We start from the raw sequence: 18675 nt of genomic DNA on the forward strand, positions 1-18675 counted from the left end.
GCTCTCCCGTTTTAGCCATAGCGCCACTTCCGGTTTTCTAGTGGTTTATTGGAGATAAGAGTCTCATGGACTTTCCTGCCTGGGCTGGCTTTGAACTGCGATCCTCAGATCTCAGCCTCCTAAGTAGCTAGGATTATAGGCGTGAGCCACCGGCACCTGACACTGGCTGATTTTGTCCTTAAGAAAAGCCTACTTCCTTTTAGCAAGTTCTTAGGAACGGAGATGCCTGTTAGGCATGACTGAGTGCTTTGCTCATATGTCTTTTCCCTGTACACACTGAGATCCTCTGCTCAGAGGCCAGCCCTTCCATCTGGATCTCTGCATCTTCCCCAGTCATACTGAACTCTCAGTGTGGCTATATCATTACTTAACGAAAGAACATTACTTTTCTTCTTCTTTTTGGAAGATCAAGTCAGTGTTGAATTTCAGGATGACTAATTGAATTAGGTTACTCGATAACATACACATTTTGTAAGCCACTCCTCACATTCATGTTAAGACAGGTTTAAAATGAAAGCTGCTTTTTCCCCTAGTCCTGGGGCTTGAACACAGGACCTGCATTGTCCCTGTGCTTTTTCACTTAAGACTAGTGCTCTACCACTTGAACCACACCTCTACTTCTGGCTTTTTTGGTAGCTCATTGGTGATAAGAGTTTCATGGGCTTTTCTGTCTGGACTGTCTTCAAACCACAATCTTCAGCTCTCCCTGAATAGCTAGGATTACAGGTGTGAGCCACCATGGCCAGGCTTAAAAGCTGCTTTTCTTATGTTACTCTATGAACTGTGGATGTTTGTTAAATCCTCAAAATATTGTTATCATACAGTAGGTTGTTGGAGGACATGGTTGTGCATGCGATTGTGAACTGTTCTGTTTATTGTTTAGTATTCATTAACATCATGTGAATTTGCCTTATTTATCAAAGTTCCCAGTGTCTTCTACGTTGTATTGTTGCCACGTGTATTCACTTTTTTGTAACAAAATACTCAAGTCAGAGTAGCTTTATAAAGAAGGGAGGTTTATGTAAGTCACAGTTTTGGGAGCTGAAAGTCCAAAGACCAGGATGCATGGGCTCCTCCCTTTTGCTAAAGTCTTGATGGCAATGACAGGAGCGTATGTGGGAAGAGAGAATGGATTGAGAAACTGGAAGCCAGAGAGAGCAGAGTCCCATAGCCTCTGCCGAGGCATTCTGCAATTGACCTAAGGATTTTCCATTTTTCTCTCCCTCCCTGCCCCCCCCTCCCCAGCACCAACACAAGGAGGGACACAGACTCCCAACACCTGAACTCTTGGTGGACAAACCAGTGCCATGACTGGACACTTCTAGGGGTAGGGCCCAGACAAAACTACTGCCCTGTCCCTGTCCAGAGGGCCTGTAAAGCTATTGATTTAATAGAAGTGAGGAACCAAGGCTTTAGTTTTCCAGTTCTCTGACAGTAAGAGCTACAGCATCCTCAGTGCAGAAGCCAGGTGTCCCTGACTGGTGCCAGGTACAAGTGCCAGAGACAGGGCTCAGGCAGCTAGAAGCTGATAGAACCAAGGTTTGTCTGGAGTTGCAATCCACAGGGAGTGTTCAGGCCAAACCAGAGATACCTGGACTGTGTTCAGGCCTTGGAGATCTTCTTAGGACCTAATGTAGGAAACGAAAGCATCACACAAGGAGCTGAGCATGGGCAGGCCAGGACTAGGGTCTCTCAGCCCCTCTCATTGCTGTGTTGGTACTGTGATAAACATGTGGAGAGTTGGTGTAAAGATACACAGCTCTTAACTAGGTATCAGTGGCCTATGCCTATGATCCTAGCCACTCAGGATGCTGACATCTAGAGGATCGCAGTTTAAAGCCAGCGTGAGCAGAAAAAGTTTACTAGGCTCCATCTTCAACATAACCAGCAGAAAGCTGGGCTGGAAGCATGGCTCAAGTTAAAACTCTTACCTTCTATCTGACCAAGTGGTTTTGGGACTGGTTGACTTCCTTGTTTTAGCCTAACTTGCCATTCTTTGGCTTTATCTATTACCTATGCAGCATTTGACATTTATGTTTTAGTGTTCACTTTTATAATTTGGGATCTTTTCTCAGTTGGTGTTGGAGTATAGTTCAGATACCTATGTGTCCACAAGACCAGCTAATGGTACTAAAGTCACTTCTTTTTGCAGGAGTTTGGCTAAGGAGATCAAACTTGAATCTGTCTGTATCATTCAAAGCCATATCAAAATGTTCCAACTGGGAAATTAATGCTGTTCTTTAAAAAAAAATAGTGTTACTATACGGGTGATGTAAAGAGGGATTACGGTTAAATAAGTCAAGTATAGAGTATATTTGGTTTTGGACAATGTCACTTCTTCTTTCGCTCTCTCCCAGTTTTTCCCTCCAGTCCTTACCGACAAGTTGTGTGGTTCATTTTCAACATAGTGTCCAGTGAATGCCATTGCTGCATTTGTCCCTCCATTTCTGTACTTCCCCTTACACTCGCAAAGACATATGAATGAATAAACAGAACAAAAAGGAAAGAAAACAAAAACAGCTAAAAAGGAAAAAAAAAGCTCTTGTTTTCATTTTCTGGAGTTCATTTTGATAAGTACTTTTTTATACGATCAGCTGCACATAGGCATCTATGCCTTTCTTCTCCTAAGAGTATCCTCCTTTGGTCTAACTGTGTGTGAATTAATGTTCTTAAAAGTATACACATTCCAGCGCTTAAGTTCCATTTTTTAAAAAAGTGGTTGTAGAGTATTTGTCTAGGTAGGACTCATTCTGGTATAGAGAAACAGCCCCAGCTACAGGAGGTTGGTTTGAAGGGTAGCAGCCCTAGAGATGGGCTACTAGCTTCTTGTCCTGCAACTGTCACTCATCATCGCCTGACACTGAGCACATGAGTCTCTCAGCTTCTTCATTTGTGAAATGACAATGACTGCATATAGGGACATTATAGAGCTGAATTCAGATGAACCTGAAAAGCCCTGATTTCCAGGCTGGCCCATGGTGTTCCATCACTGTGAGCTTGCTAGAAGCTGATCTGATTTGGAAATCTAGGATTGGGGTGTGGTGGGATAATTCCTTCATCCTAGCCCTGGGCTCAATCCCCAGTATGGACTTTGCAGTCTCCTTGTGAGTAGAAGGGATGGTTGTCCTAGAATTGCAGTTTGAATTTAGGTAGTGTCTTTCCCCCCAGAAAACCTTATATATCCTTGGTTTGGTTTATTGATGTTTTCAGTTTTGTTTTGTTCTGGGATGAAACCCAGAACATTATACTTGCTTGACAAGCACGTTGCCACTGAACTACATTACCTGATGTGGAAGAAATAATTGTATTGTCAAAGTCATAGAATTCACAAACTTTATAGACCATGATAATGACAATTTGCCTTGTGAAGGTTAAAATATGTTTGTGACTTTAAGTATCACTATTCCATAATACTGTGAAATATGTGAAATTTATGTAATCACCTAATCTCAATTTTAAAAAACTGGGGATCAAACCCAGGACATTGCACTTGCTAGACAAGCACTTTGCCACTGAACTACATCCCAGCCCTATGTTCCAAGGTTAACTGAAGCAATTAGGCAGAAGCATGTGCCATTGTCAGCCAGACCTCATTGACTGAGTGCATCTGAGTGAAGAAGAGCTCTGTACTGGCTCTAAGAACACAAGGAGGGCAGGCTCTCTGAGAAGTAGACCCCTAGTGGGGAATGGAAAGGCTGGAATCATTACTGCTCTTAGGGAATTAATGACCCTTGGAAAGATTCCATTCTAGGCAGGCAGACATCTGATTTCCTTTAGGTATTGTGGTAATCCATTATGTTATTAGTCATAAGGTAGTGTCCTGTTAGTGTCTTTAGGTCAGCACACAGCCCTGGTCCAGGAATTGTCTTGTTAAGAGGAGGCTGAGCTCTTCTGATTCTGTTTGCAGTGTTAACTTAATCTGCTGCTTGTCCAGATCATTTGTACAGGGCTTTATGGAGAAGTTGCCCAAACCCCATCTGCTAAAATATTATGATTATTTATTTATTTATTGTTGGTCATGGGGTCTGAACTCTGGGCCTGGGCACTGTCCCTCAGCTCTTCAGCTCAAGGCTAGTGCTCTACCACTTGAGCTACAGCACCACTTCCAGCTTTTTCTGCTTATGTAGTGCTGAGGAATGGAACCCCCAGGGCCTCATGCATGCAAGGCAAACACTCTACCACTGAGCCACCTTCCCAGCCCTGCTAAAATATTATGAACATCTCCTGGTTTGGGAGTCCTGCCTCACTGGCTGGACTCTAGGAAGGCTGGCATATAAAGATCTTAGTACCAAGGAAGGTAAGCAGAATTGTCAAAATGTTTTGTTCCAAGATCAGGCCTTCTCACCATGATATCAGTCTCCTCCTCATCCATGGTGATGAGATTGTAGGCTGGAGCCCAGTACGTCCTAGCTTTTCCCTCCCTTCCCAATTCCAAGTACTGGATTTCTATTTTAAGTGGTCTCGGGTCAGGTTACATCTCCTAATGTATTTCCTCTCTCTTCCTGCAGGGGAGCTGCTGAGTCAGCCCAGGCCGGAAGGAGTGGCAGAGATCATCTGCCCCAAGAATGGCAGCGAGAGAGTGAATGTGGCCCTGGTTTACCCACCTACGCCGACTGTGATCAGCCCCTGTTCCAAGTGAGTTCACAAAAGTCTCAGTCCCTGCTTCCTACCCCTGATCCTGGCTCTGTGGATGTGATAACAAAAAGTCAAGTTCAACTGCTACTCACATAAACCAAGAAGAGTCCCTCAGGACAAGCAAAGTTCTACTGAGTGACTTCTTCAGCACCACATGGCTTATGCAGCAACATAGGAGCTACTGTTTTTCTCCTTTTTTGTGATTTTTTTTTTTTACTTTTAGAACATTTTTCTAACAGCTTTAGGAAATCATTCACAAATCACATGCTTGTTTAAAATGCAGTTGGTTGCTTTTTGATATATTTACAGGTATGTGCATTGATGACAGAACATTTTCCCTCCAGTTCATTTCAGTTTTGTTGAAGGCTGCTGGGGTCTTCTAGAACCCCATCACATTGCTGAACGATATGGGCCTCATTTCATAAAGCAGTGAAGTCCATTAAATATTAAAGCGCTGCAGAAAATCCATAGCACATTGGTTTTTGCTGTGGGCCTCTGATGCTCTAGCCAGTCCCAGAAATCAAGTACCATGCAGCTTGCTACCACCTTCTCCTCAGATGGAGAGAAAACCTATAGAGAACACATATTTGTCCACTAGCTTGCATAGAATGTAAGCATTCTAAATAAAACTAGAGTGCTCGCATTCTAGAGTATTCTAGGTATATTCTACAATACACCCTGTTTTCATTTTTTATTAGTGTATTTTTGTGATATCAGGAACTCAAGAGGCAACTTTTTTGTGTATATGTGCCAGTACTGGGGATTGAACTCAGGGCCTTGCGTCTGTTTTTTTTTGTCAGTTGTTGGGCTTGAACTCTGGGCTTGGGTGCTGTCCCTGTGCTCTTCAGCTCAAGGCAAGTGCTGTACTGCATGAGCCACAGCACCACTTCCGGTTTTCTAGTGGTTTATTGGGAGATAAGAGGCTTTGAACTGTGATCCTCAGATCTCAGCCTCCTGAGTAGCTAGGATTACAGGTGTGAGCCATGGGCGCCTGGCTGGGGCCTGCATCTTGACTTGGCTTTTGTGCTTCAGGCTGGTGGTCTGCCACTTGAGCCACACTTCCACTTCCATCATTTTTGTGGCTAATTGGAGATAAGAGTCATATAGACTTTTCTACTTGGGCTGGCTTTGAACTGTGACTGTCAGATCACAGCCTCCTGAGTACCTTGGATTACAGATGTGGCCCACCAGCACCTAGCTTTCCAAGAGGCCATTTTCAGCCCATACTGAAATTCCTGGGTATCTTGTATCTTAGGAAGTAGCCAACCACAAATACTTTTGGATCCAGTCCTGCTATTTTGATGTCAACAATATGGCTTATTCAGCCCAGCAGTCATACTCATGCAGCAAGCTTTTAGCTTTTCTTCTTAGTTAACCATTTAGATTTTTTTTTTTTCTATCTATAAGCTGTTTATAGAGGACCAGCAAGTTTGCATTTGGGAATTGAGGCTTCTTATCTTACCTTGGAAAACTGATTGTTCAGTCACATTCCAGAGCTCCCTGTGGTCAGAGCAGTTCCTTCTTGTCCCTGAGGTGGCAGCTCTACCCCCTGCCTATGCTTTCTGCATGGGGTCTCCAGCCGCACTGAGCTAAGGCGGAGTGTGATGGCTCCTCTGCTCTAAACTGAGCAGCTCATTAGATGGAATGTCCGCCATCCATCTTGGCTGGAAACTATCCAGGAACACCCCCGGGGAATGCTTATTAATGCTGAATTTATAATGCTCTTTCATCTAGCACGTGCCTGGGATAATTCATCATGGGTTTGGCTTGAAGACACTGAGATCTTGAAGTGCCTCGTAAATATTAGAGCGAGATTACATAGGAAAATCTTTGTCAGCAGATGCCCATCCTCAGTATCTAAAAACCCAGAAATTTGACTGTCTGGGTTTTCTTTGAATTTGGCCTCCCCTCTGGTTGCAGATAAGGGGATGTTACAAAGCCAGCAAGGTATGGATCAGAAGGAAAGAGTTACTTAATATGATTGGCAATAATGCCCATTCATCTATTGTTTCACTGTAGACACGTGCCCTTTAATAGGCAAGATAGAGGTGAGAGCTATACGATCCATTTCTAGAAGCCACAGGTTTCCAGGCCTACATTACCAGTGCTTCCCCATGGGTTTCTTGCTGTTCTGAACAAAAAGGCCCCATTTACACCACCTGCAAAGGAAATTATCAGCCTCTCCTTTAAAATTTATTAAACATAAATGAACCAACAGCTTTGACATTCTAGGTAATCAGAGGCCCCAGGCTTAGCCTTTTACTTGAGAGAGAGAGGAAGGGAACACCTTTGGGGCCTGAACTACTTTTCACCTAAAAACTGAAATACTTTTTTTTTTAGAGCCTCAAAATGTCTCATAAAAATGGATGACAGCTTTGTAGTAGAATAAAGGAATATTCTTGAATAGGAAAATTTCACATCTCCAATAGATAGGAGCAAGGAGAAAATTATCTCTTGTGACCAGTTATATGAAAATATGCTTCCATTCAAAGCTTAGCATTGTGTGGCTTAGTTTACTCCCTATTTTCCTTAAGCATGTACTTGAACCCTGAGCATAAACTAAAAATGAACCCACAGAGGCTCTATCAGGCCCAATGGATGGTGTAAAGCACCGTGACTGACAAACATAGCAAAGGGAGATTTGGAAGGCTGATGAGTGTAGCTATCAAAGGAGGTCATTAAGTCCCATGACTTGGGACTGAGCCTAGACATGGGGTCCTAGAAGGCACCAAGCATTGGGAGACTAAGGTTGCTACCCTGTTTTGCAGCTAAAGCCAAGTTAACTTAAGCAGCTCACTGTGAAGTGATCTTCTACCTCCCTGCCATCCACCAAGTGTAGGTACATGGACAAAATCAGGTTTTAATTATTAGGCATGGATATGGGGATTTCATGCATATGAGTTTCCAGGGGAAATGACCAGCCACGAACCTTTCAAAAGCATGGAAGTTAGCCAGATACTCGTGGCTCATGCCTGTCATTCTAGATACTCAAAAGGCTGAGATCAGAAGAATTATGGTTGAAAGCCAGCTCCAGCACAAAAGTCCTAGAGACTTCATCTCCATATAACCAGCAAAAACCTGAACTGGAGGCATAGCTCAAGTGATAGAACCCTGACTTCAAACTCCAACACCAGGGGAACACACACACACACACACACACACACACACACACACACACACACCCTTATGTAAGAGGTGGAGATAAGAAAGTTGGTGTTCAGGGCCAATCCAAGCCAAACAGAAAAGAAAAAGAGCCAGGCGCCAATAGCTCACACCTGTAATCCTAGCTACTCAGGAGGCTGAGATCTGAGGATCATGGTTCAAAGCCAGCCCAGGCAGGAGAGTCTGTGAGACTCTATCTCCAATAAAACCACTAGAAAACCGGAAGTGGCGCTGCGGCTCAAGCAGTAGAGTGCTCACCTTGAGCTGAAGAGCTGAGGGACAGCGCCCAAGCCCAGAGTTCAAGCCCCACGGCCGACAAAGAAAAAAGAAAGAAAGAAAAAGAAAAGAAAAGAGAAAGAAGAAAAAAAGGAAAGGAAAAAATTGGCAAGATCCTACCAACAATCTGGGAATGGTGGTACACATCTGTAATCTGCTACACAGATGGTCATGGTTCCAGGCCAGCTCTGGCAAAAAAAAAAAAAAAAAAAAAAGATGCCAAACTCTGTCAGTGCTAAAGGAATGACTCAAGTGTTAGAGCACTTGCTTAGCAAGCACAAGGCCCAAAGTTCAAGCCCTTATACCACACCAAACCGAACAAAAAGACACCCAGTTGATTCTAATGTATGTCTACTAGACTTTGTGATCCCTCAGTTTCTGTTCTTGGAGGAGTTGGTTCCTAGTGAGGCAGGCCTTACCTCTGCCTATTGGACCTTTCTGTGGTCAGTGTCCAGTTGACAGCACCAGTGCAGAGCCTGGCACATGCTGCCTTGCTGTTAGTTCTCGGTCCCTTCTCCTGCTTTGAACGTAGCACTCAGTGTTCAAGCCAGGAAAGCGTGAGCCTGACAGGAAGTCATTGTTGTTACTCTAGACTATAAGAATATCCCCCTGAGTAACCCCAGACACCCTTAGCCCTTTGATCTAGAATTCCTGTAGTTTTCAAGAGACTCCACGCCCTTCTTTGAGTTTCCTCCTGTGTATGTCAAATCAGACTTGGTATTTAATTGCCTGCCCTTGGCATAGTATAAATTATGCTACTATGTAGTTTATGAAGTACAACCCCACAAGCCAGGCATGGTGGTGCATGCCTGTAATCCCAGCTCTGTGGGAAGCACAGGTAGAAGGAGGGGGAAAGACCCTACTTGAAAAACAACCTAAAGCAAAAAGGCTCTTTTATAGCAAGTGTGAAGCCCCAAGTTTAAAACCCAATATCAAAATGAACCAATGAAATCCACCAATGACTTATCTATATTTTGGTCCTTCCTTACGAAGCCAAACTTTTCTATTTCTTGTTTTTAAGATTTGTGGGTACTTTATACCTTATTCCTTCCTGGGGAACAGTAGAGGTTTTCACTCAGTGTGTGTGTGTGTGTGTGTGTGTGTGTGTGTGTGTGTGTGTGTGTGTGTGTGTGTGTGTGTGTGTGTGTGTGTGTGTGTGTGTGTGTGTGTGTGTGTGTGTGTGTGTGTGTGTGTGTGCTGGCACCAGGGTTTGTTTGAATTCAGATTCTCTTGCTCTCAGTTGGCTTGCTTGCTTACTGCTGGTGCTCTGCCACTTGAACCAGCCTCTAGACTGGGCTTTTGCTGGTTAATTAGAGATAAAAGCTATCCTGCCAGGATATCTTCCAACTTTGATCCTACTTGCATGCATTCAGTGAAGATTTTTAATGTCACTCATGGTCCTGGTATTAAGCAGATTCCTGAGTTAGAAAGAAGTTGTTGTAAACACATGTTATCCCTGATACAATGTAGTGTAAAGACAGTGAATTGATATGCACCCCCATACACACTGCCAGCCCCCAACTTAACGGACAATGGAGAGATGGAAGCTAGGGGAAGCTGCTTGGAGGGAGATGAGGAGCCTCCTAAGAACTTAGCACAGTGCAACTGCACCCTAGACATCCAAAGCATGCTGCAACCTTGGACATGAGGCTTTAGAAGGGACAAAACTACACAGTTGTCCTTGGGTACTAGTTCTACCTGGAGACTGGCTCCAGCATCCCCCTCCCTTCCAGACATCCCAGAATCAGCTGATGCTCAAGATGTTTATAGAAAATATTGTGGCATTTGCATATAACCTGTGCAAACATTTTAAGGGAATAGTACCAATATAACGCTGTGTGATATGTAATAGATTGTTACATGAAGCATTGTTATACCATGGTCTTTAGGGAATGAGCTTGGCACAGGTTCAGTACAGATCAAACTTTCCCAATCTGCGATTGGTTGAATTGGATTCAGAGGACAGGGATGTAGGGAGTGAGATAGGGATAGGGCTGAACTCAGTAGAAAAAGAAGAAGAAGAATCTGTAAAATTCTTAGCTGTCAATTTCTGACTGTCCAACGGCTCTTAGAGATGCTGCCTAATTCCAGCCCTCAGGCTGTGGGAGCTTCTTTGCACAAACACTAGCTTTGCCAGTTGGAGATATCGTGTGTGTGTGTGTGTGTGTGTGTGTGTGTGTGTGTTGTATATTGAACTCAGGCCCTTGTGTTCATGTTTAGGTTCAATGCAGGATGTTTCTTTCTCTAAAGAAATTCTGAAGTATATATTCTGTGATATGCTGGCTGAAAACCCAATATAACTTCTGATTTTCATATAAAAGACAGAAAAAAGATTCAACACATTAGCAGATGAGATCTTTTAACCTGGTGGGGTACTGGATTGCAGTCTATGTTCTGCCATGTATTTTCCTTTTTTTCCCTCCTTTCCCTCTCTCCCTCCTTCCTTCCTTCCTTCCTTGTGCCAAACTGGGACTTGAAGTCAGGGCCTCGGCACTGTCCCTTAGCTTTTTAGCACAAGGCTGGCATTCTACCATTTGAGGCACAGCTCCACTTCTAGCTTTTTGTAAGTTAATTGGAGATACAAACCTTGTAGACTTTCCTGCTTGGGCTGGCTTCAAATTGTGACCCTCAGATCTCAGCCTTCTAAGAAACTAAGATTATACCAACACCCTACCCAGTCACATGGAAGAGCAGGAAGGAGTATGTATTGTTCTTAATTCCTGAAGCTGACCTTTCTCTTGTGGTGGAATGTCTGTGTACTACTCTCTCATCTGAGCAGTGAGAGGGGAGGGGGGATTTATGAGGAATAAAGAAGGGAGATAATTCTGATTTGAACAGGTCATGTGTTACAGAATTAACAAAACTGGACTGGTCTGAAAATTGTTGAGCTAAGCTTTCTCCTTTTCCAAAGGTTTTAATTAGAACAATGGAGGGCAAGCTGAGATATTATATTTCAAAACTCCTTAAAAAAACAACAACTTGAATTATTGCTTCTATATAGTAGAGTTCTCATTTGAGCAGGAACCCCATTAAATTCCAGTTACTTGCTTATCTGTAAGTATTCTCAAAAATTCATTGATGACTTTTCACAAGAACTTTGGTCATGACTTCATTATGACAGAAAGATATTTAAGACCCACAGAAACAACTTGTATAAAAGGCAGGATTCAGACAGTAGCCTTTATCATACCAAATAATCCAGCAAAGTCAGTCTATATATGCTCAGGTTAGACAATATGGACTTGAAGAGTGATTTCAGAAAGAAATAGAAGGAAGATGAATTTGGTTTTTATCATAATGGAGTTCTTTCCTACTGACTACAGTATTTTAAAGCGTGGTGAGCAGGGGCTGGTATTTGAGAGGATAAAATTAGGTTTGGAGTTTGCCTAATAGTAAAGCCCGTTGATTGGCATTGATTTGTTTTGTCCTGTGATAGGAGTGTCAGGCTCATGCTGTGTCTGGCTGCTTGTACAGGCTGGGAGAAACTGTCTCTTTAACCTCCTAGCCTCCCATCAGCCACATTGATACTGGAATTCTCCCCTCTCTGCTTAGGTATCTTCATACTTTCTTGGAAAATTAAATGGAAATGATAGTGCATCTTTCCCTAATGCCAACATTTTTACTGTACCCACTCTGTGACTTTAGGAGCACCAGTTTTAAGGGTAAGTCTCTGGGGGAGCACAGGTAGTTTTTTTGAAAAGCTCTGGGGGCCTGGAGAATTTAGGGGAAAGGGGAGGGGGTGTTGGGAGTGTAGAGATTTCTGGGAACAGGGCTTCATAGGGTAACTGGTCTTTTCTTTGTCTAGAATCCATTCACATATGCAAACTATGTGATTCTTTTGTTCAATGTACTATATTAAACAGTCCTCAACCTTCTATCCTTGTTGGGGAGAAGGTCATTTTACAATTTGCTTGTATTTGTGCATGCATGTGTGTGTGGTATGTGTGTGTATTGGTACTGAAGCTTGAACTCAGGGCCTTCAACTCTTGTATGGTCTTTTCTCTCAAGGTTGGCACCCTACAACTTGAGCCACAGTTTAACTTCTGGCTTTTTGCTGCTTAATTGGAGATAAGAATCGCATAGACTTTCCTTCCCAGACTGGCTCTGAACTGTAATTCTCAGACCTCAACCTCCTGAATAAATAGGATAGCAAGTGTATGTTACCAGCACCCAGCTAATTTGCTGTTAATAGTATACAGAATATAACATCAGGAAAAGCTTCAACTCCCCTACTAGTACAAAGGAGGAGAGGTGTTAATTCCATAGATGAGTATTTTGAATAAGAGTTTACTCTCTCTATTAGCATGGAGCTTTTATTTTACTGCTTTTGAGTTCACATGCATTTGTAATATGTAATATTTGTGTTGCATTGTGATCTATCCATACATACACAGTGCATGAGCAGGGGCCTCAGTGATCTGGAGGATCTGATTCTCACAGGGTGAGCTTGTTCCTAGAGAGAGCAAACCACTCACCTGCCAGCACCTTCTCCACAGTCAACACCAACCAGTCCATAGCTCAGACCCTAACTACCTGTCGTATTGGCTGTCATGCTCTAGGTCACTGTCCACCTGCCCTAATTCTCCCAGGGCCAGGTATAACACCAGTAAGTGACAACCTTTGCATCCCAGTGGTCACTGAAATTATCTACTACCAGTCCTAAGCCTGCTGATCCTGCCCTGCCTGTTTCTTCCATGGAAATCAGAGGAAAGTCTCTTATGACCAACTCTGTGTTTCCCTATGAAGCCTGCATGGTGTCATGGGCTCCCTCTCTAAATGTGATAGCCTCTATTTCAGCCTGCGTGTCTAAATACTTTGAATTGTTTGTCTTTCTGGTGTCCCAGAAGGGACAAATTGTATACCCTGGGAGAATTTGGGGTCTGAGCTCAGCTACCCTAGGCTGAGCCCTCCCCTAGCTGCACGCCTCTCACCAATGTCCTATTTGGGAGCTCCCTGTAAGCTTTGGGGTGTAAAACTGATCTACCATTTGCTTCCTGCGAAGTTCTTCATCCCTTTTCTTTCTCATGTAATACAATAGCTTTGCACCTAACTGTCCAAGCCAGCAGTCCATCAACTTCAATGCTTTTCTCTCCTCCCTTTCTCGTAAGTAGTCTGTCACCAAGACCTGTAGTCCCAGCTTATCAGGGTGCCTAGTCATGACTGAATTCGTTCATGAAACTTTCTCCTTGATCCCTTGCTTTTCTCTAGGCCTACCATGTCTGCCAAGATTCCTGTGAGTCTCAGTTGGCCTCCTACTACCTATTTTTCTCATCCTTTCAATCAATATTATCTTGAATTGTCAGTCCCTGTCACTTCTCTCCCAATTTAAAAGCCTGGAGTGGTGATTACACACTCAAGTTCAAAATCCTGAGCCTAATTCATAGGACCTATCACCATCAGACCCAAGCCACTCTGCTGACCTACGAGATGCTCCCCTTATTGTAGGAGGGGTTAACCATAGTGTTCCCTGGCTGTTGTTTGTCTTGTCGGTGAAAGCCCATCCTTCTTTACAAAAGCATCCCTAACCCTTTGGACTCTATAATCAGCTATATTTTCCTATATGTTTCTTTAATACTTTGTGTGTGTGGGGGGGGGGGGGGGGGAGGTGTGTGTGCATGAGTGCCCGAGTGTGGTACTTGAGCTTTTAGCTCAATGGTAGCACCCACTTGAGCCACAGCTCTACTTCTGACTTTTTTCTTTGTGGGGGGGTGGTTAATTGAAGACAAGGATCTCAGGGACTTTCCTGTCCGGCCTAATTTTGAACAGCAATCCTGAGATCTCAGCCTCCTGAGAAGTTAGGATTATAGGCATTGAGCCACCTGCTCCCAGCTATCTCTTTAATACTTTACTAATACTTCATTACAAGAATGATCACATAGCTACTTTGTCAAGACAGCATGTGCATCATCTATCAGTAGGCCTCTGTTGAGTAGTGGCCTTCTGATAGCCATTGACTAGGCCTTGAGAATTCAGAAATGACCAGTCAGACACTCCTTCAAGAATCTAAAACAACAGGAATCAAAGGAACAGTGAAACTTGTATCAGATTGCAATTAAAATAAATATATTAATAAACTATACCTGCCACCTCTGTTCATAGATGTATGAACAGTCTTGTGAGCAGAAATGAATCTCCCAGAAAAATCAGGAAAAGTTGTAGGAAGTAGCATCAGAGGTGCTTCTTGAAGGATAAGGATGAGTTTATTGCAATAGAAAAGGCTGGAGACTTGCTGGTTCTTGATTCTTCTTGGATTTTTAAAGAATGCAAACATGAGACACAGTATGGATGTGAAACATTCTGGAAAGAATGAGTGGTGGAATTTTTTTTTCCTGTGGGTCTACTGGGCTAGCTGTTCTGGGTTTCTCAGACTTTTGTTACTCAGGGGAGCAGCCAGCCTGACACAACTGTCTTCGCTTCTGAAGGCTCATCAGATTCAGTGAGGAGACTTCAGTGAGGAGACTATTTATTGGCCACACCCACAGCCCCCTGTGAAGCACCTGGTTGAGATGTGCATTTGTACCCTGACATCCTCTTGACAGTTGCTACTAGAATTTAACACAATGTCAAACCTTTTCTTCCCAGGATTCATTATATTCATAGGATTTTGTAAAGTTCATGTGGTTGGAGGTGTGGCTCAGTTGGTGGAATGCTAGCCAATGAGTGAAAGTAGCAGGGACCAAGTTCAAACTGGTCTTGGGACATAAAAAAAAACAAAAAACAGTTTATATAAAAGCCAACTTTTCTCTCACCCACCAAGCATGTTTCAGTACAGTCTTGTCTAGTTGACAGCCAGGCCTTGCCTGTAAGGAAGGAGATACCCTTCCTCTGGGATCTGGAAGCTCTGGTAGGGGTTAAAAAGTTAATAAAATGCTAGCTACATGAAATGTGCTATTCCTGTCATATAATACATAGAAAAGAGTTTTTTGGTGGTGTTGTTATTACCTAACTTGAAGGAGCCCCCAGCTAATTCTTGGATGGGCTAGAGGGCCATCTTAGGTGGATGCTGAATTATCAGTGTATCAATCAATGTCCTTGAAATCAAGCAGCATTGAGCGACATAAAATGGGATGGGGGCAGCAGGACATAACCCCCTTTCCTTTCCTTACATTGTTTTGTAGGTTTTATTAAATGTTGTTAAAATGCTGTTAGGAAACCACACTCAGGTCACTATAGAAAAACCCAAGTAAATGATGGATGCATTTGACATTTTTTTCCTCTACTGTATTTCAGTTGTCTGTCACTTTGATTAGTGAGAATGCAGCTAATGGCTTCTCTGTGTAACGCCAAACTCAAGACCTGGGTTGACAGCCTGGCTAGGAAGACTTTTGTCCTGATGTCTGTGCTTATTTTTTAGCATGTATTTCTATTCCTACTGGATTATTCACTGTGTGTCCACCTGGGTTGATTGGAAGGAAGCACATCTGTGTTTAGAGTTTGGGGTTGTTAATTAGAAATCTTGTTAAGCTATAAAATTACAATAGAATAACTAGTTAAAGCCAATTAGCATCATTTCCACTTTAGGGCTGATCTGAGTTTAGTCTCACAAGCAGTAATGTTTGACTAGTTTACTACTAGAAAGGCTTTTGGGGGGACAGAGGGAGGGTGCATTTTTGGCCTGATATCTACATGTTTTTTCTAGAAGTAGAAATGAAAATCTGTGCAGAAATGCCATTTATGGAATGACTTTCTTTTCTTAAACTTGAGACTTCCATTCTCCTTTACTGGTGGTCATTTCTGGGCTGTCTTATCCCCCGATCCAGGAAGAACGTTGGTGAAAAGCACAGAAACCAGTGACTTTCGTGGCTGTGGAATTTCCATGGAGAAAATAGAGAGTGGAACTCACATGGATCATCTTCTGTACCTGCGAGCCCTCCCCTCTCCCAGGCACTTTCTGTGACCAGGAGTGATGCTGTGTTCCAGGTGCTTTCAGAGGGTCATTGGAGAGGTGCGGAGGGGCGGGGAAGGACGGGCAAGAACATGGAGCATATGTTTCACAACCTGAACCTCAGAACTGTGATCCTCCAAGTAGAATGCTACTTGAAGAAAAGAAAAAAAAAATGTCTAATGGCTTCTCAGGGATTTTGTTTTCTGTGCACATTTAAGCCATAGTGACAGTACAGGTGGCAGTATTTTGAGCACTCGGGTTTCAGTTCTGTTCAATGTGAAAAGATGGATCGATCGACTGACGTTCATTGCTGTTCCGTCACTAGTGTAAGATATGTATATGTTTATCTTTATTTTTATAATATGCAAATACATTTAAATTTATACAGTTCGAAGCTTCTAGCATTAGTTGACACTGGGTGCAATATTTTGCATGAGAACTGTGCCAAGATGAGGCTGATTTCTTATTTTAGTATAGGACATTTTTTTGTTCTTTATTCTTTACTCCACCTTCTCAGATTAAAATGGAGAGGTTAAAAAAAAAAGATATAGATTAGCTCTTGGGTTTTGCATTGATTCAAAGAAATTGCCAGTAATTAGCAAGATCTTGCAACAAGCATTTCATAAATGCCTGGCAGTTACCTTGCATGGTGGGGCGATTATGTCTCCTCACTTCCCACATAGCACTGGGGCAGCCTCTTGCAGGGGGCCTAAGGAGACAAATAATCCATGGAAAACTTGAGTCTTTCAATAGCTCAAGATGATCAGGAGTCAATTCTAATCATGTGAAGAGTTCTGCTATTAAGTACCCTTTTTTTTTCTACAACAGGGTTCAATAATTAGCAGTATGCTTTGCCAGTCCCTCAATATCCCTGAGAACATCCTCCTCAATGGAGAACACAGTCCCAATTATTTATTCATACAGAGCCTCTTGTTGGACATCTACTGCCAAGAAGTAGTAAAAGCCTTGTTTTGGAATCTACAGGAGGTAAAACTTTAGCCAACCCAACAAATTACTCTGTCTCCTAATTGGGGCCAAACAGCATATGCTGCTGCAGTAGGAACACATTCTTTAAGGAATGTAAAGGACTCTGTTTACATCTGCCTCCTCCATGTGTGGATAGAAAATGTGTAAAACTGTTTTTCACTAGTGTCAGACAAGAAAGTGAGTCAGCTGGTATTACTCGTTCACTTCCTTTACAAAGTATTGACTGTTGGAATGCCATAGAGCACAAAGTCTCCACATATTTAAAACTTAAGAGTGAACACACAACTACATTTAAGAATTTGCAAATCAATTTGTGTAGGGACAGACAGTTAATTTCCTTGACTTTAGAACCTGATTATAAAGTCAAGTAGCCTACTTATAGATTTAAAAAAAATTGACTATGACACTTCATGTGTAAAATTTCATTTTCCTTTAGAACATAGTCACAAGATGAATTTAGTTAACCCTTTTGTCACAGTTCTCGTGTGTGTGTTTGTGTGTGTGTGTGTGTGTGTGTGTGGGTACTGAATGGTAACATTTAATTGCTTTATGGACCATTGGCAGTTAGAATTTTTTAATTGGCACCAGACAGTTCTTCAGCTGTTAAATCAATCAACTTTGTCCAGTCTTTGCAAAAGACTTCCAAACATATGACTTTGGGCTCACTCCCCAGAAATTCTATCAAGTAAAAGTAATGTCACTGGGGCTGTACCCTTGCAAAATATTTGCTATCTTAATGAACCCATATGCCCATGTTCTTAAAATCTACTACTTTTTTTTGACAAGTGACGTTTTGTGCTATTATCCGAACCCTAGAGAAGCAGTGTATGAGGAAGCCTAGTGTGTTGTGACCAAAGGGTTGTCATGGTAGAGGGTCATATGACCACAAGAAGTTCCAGAAAAGCATGAGAACTTGCTTCAGCATGGGGTGGGGAGAGGTTGAAGATACAGAAAACACTGCTCTACAGGAATTTTTGCCATCTATATAGGAAATTCCATTTTCTCTCTCAACACCTGGAAAGACTCAGCCACCAGCCAAAGCTGACAGACCATTCACTAAGCACAAGAGGAATTTGTTCCACCCAGTGAGTCCCTTGCCTCTCAAACAAATGCCCTCCAAGTTTGTTATGGTTTCTATTCCTGCAAAACCACTTCCTGGAATTGTAAAAGTGCTGCCAGAATAAATGTTTTCCCCCTTCTAAGAAAAAACAACTCTGCTCCTATTGACATTTGTGTATTGGACTCTTCTGTCTGAATAAAGAGGAAAAGATTTGCTGTGATTCCGGATGAAATGTGTTCTTCATGCCACAGTCTGTGAATTGTAATTGCGATTTCTCACTGCATTGTCTTAATAGGGCAGAAATTTTAAAAGATGTCAATAAAAGTAAAAAGAAATGGTTTAGCAGTGCATTTCCAGTTTAATTATTTGTTTTATTCAGTGTTACTAGTTAGGGAGTAACTATGTTATATTTTTAGTTCTTAACTTTGAGCTACAGAGGGTGGGGGTGGCAGCCCTTAAGGAGAAACTCAAAGTTCCCCCACTTTAAAGCTCTCCAGGTGCTAGTGGCTCATGCCTATAATTCTAGCGACTCAGGACGTTGAAACCTAGAGAATCAAGAATCAAAATTATCCCAGGTAGAAAAGTCTATGAGACACCATCTGCAAAATAACCAGCCAAAACTAGGCTGGAGCCATAGCTCAAGTGGCAGAAAACCAGCAGGGAACAAACA

The 18675-nt window shown here is 42.5% G+C and overlaps 1 protein-coding gene across 2 annotated transcripts in view; it reads left to right on the plus strand.

The window, feature by feature from the left end:
• Mfhas1 (multifunctional ROCO family signaling regulator 1) overlaps positions 1-18347 on the plus strand; it is an 89871-nt gene extending 71524 nt beyond the window's left edge. Inside the window, exons 2-4 of one of the 2 annotated variants that reach the window (XM_042700578.1) lie at positions 4509-4635; positions 11626-11735; positions 15834-18347. In XM_042700578.1, the coding sequence (XP_042556512.1) occupies positions 4509-4635; positions 11626-11653 (155 nt within the window). In that variant the 3' untranslated portion in view covers positions 11654-11735; positions 15834-18347. The remainder of the gene's footprint in view (positions 1-4508; positions 4636-11625; positions 11736-15833) is intronic. The other variant, XM_042700577.1, reaches the window with a different exon arrangement.
• The last annotated feature ends 328 nt before the right edge of the window (positions 18348-18675 follow it).

This window comes from Dipodomys spectabilis, unplaced genomic scaffold (assembly GCF_019054845.1).
Source record: "Dipodomys spectabilis isolate Male_0828 unplaced genomic scaffold, ASM1905484v1 ptg000009l, whole genome shotgun sequence".
Taxonomy (NCBI): domain Eukaryota; kingdom Metazoa; phylum Chordata; class Mammalia; order Rodentia; family Heteromyidae; genus Dipodomys; species Dipodomys spectabilis.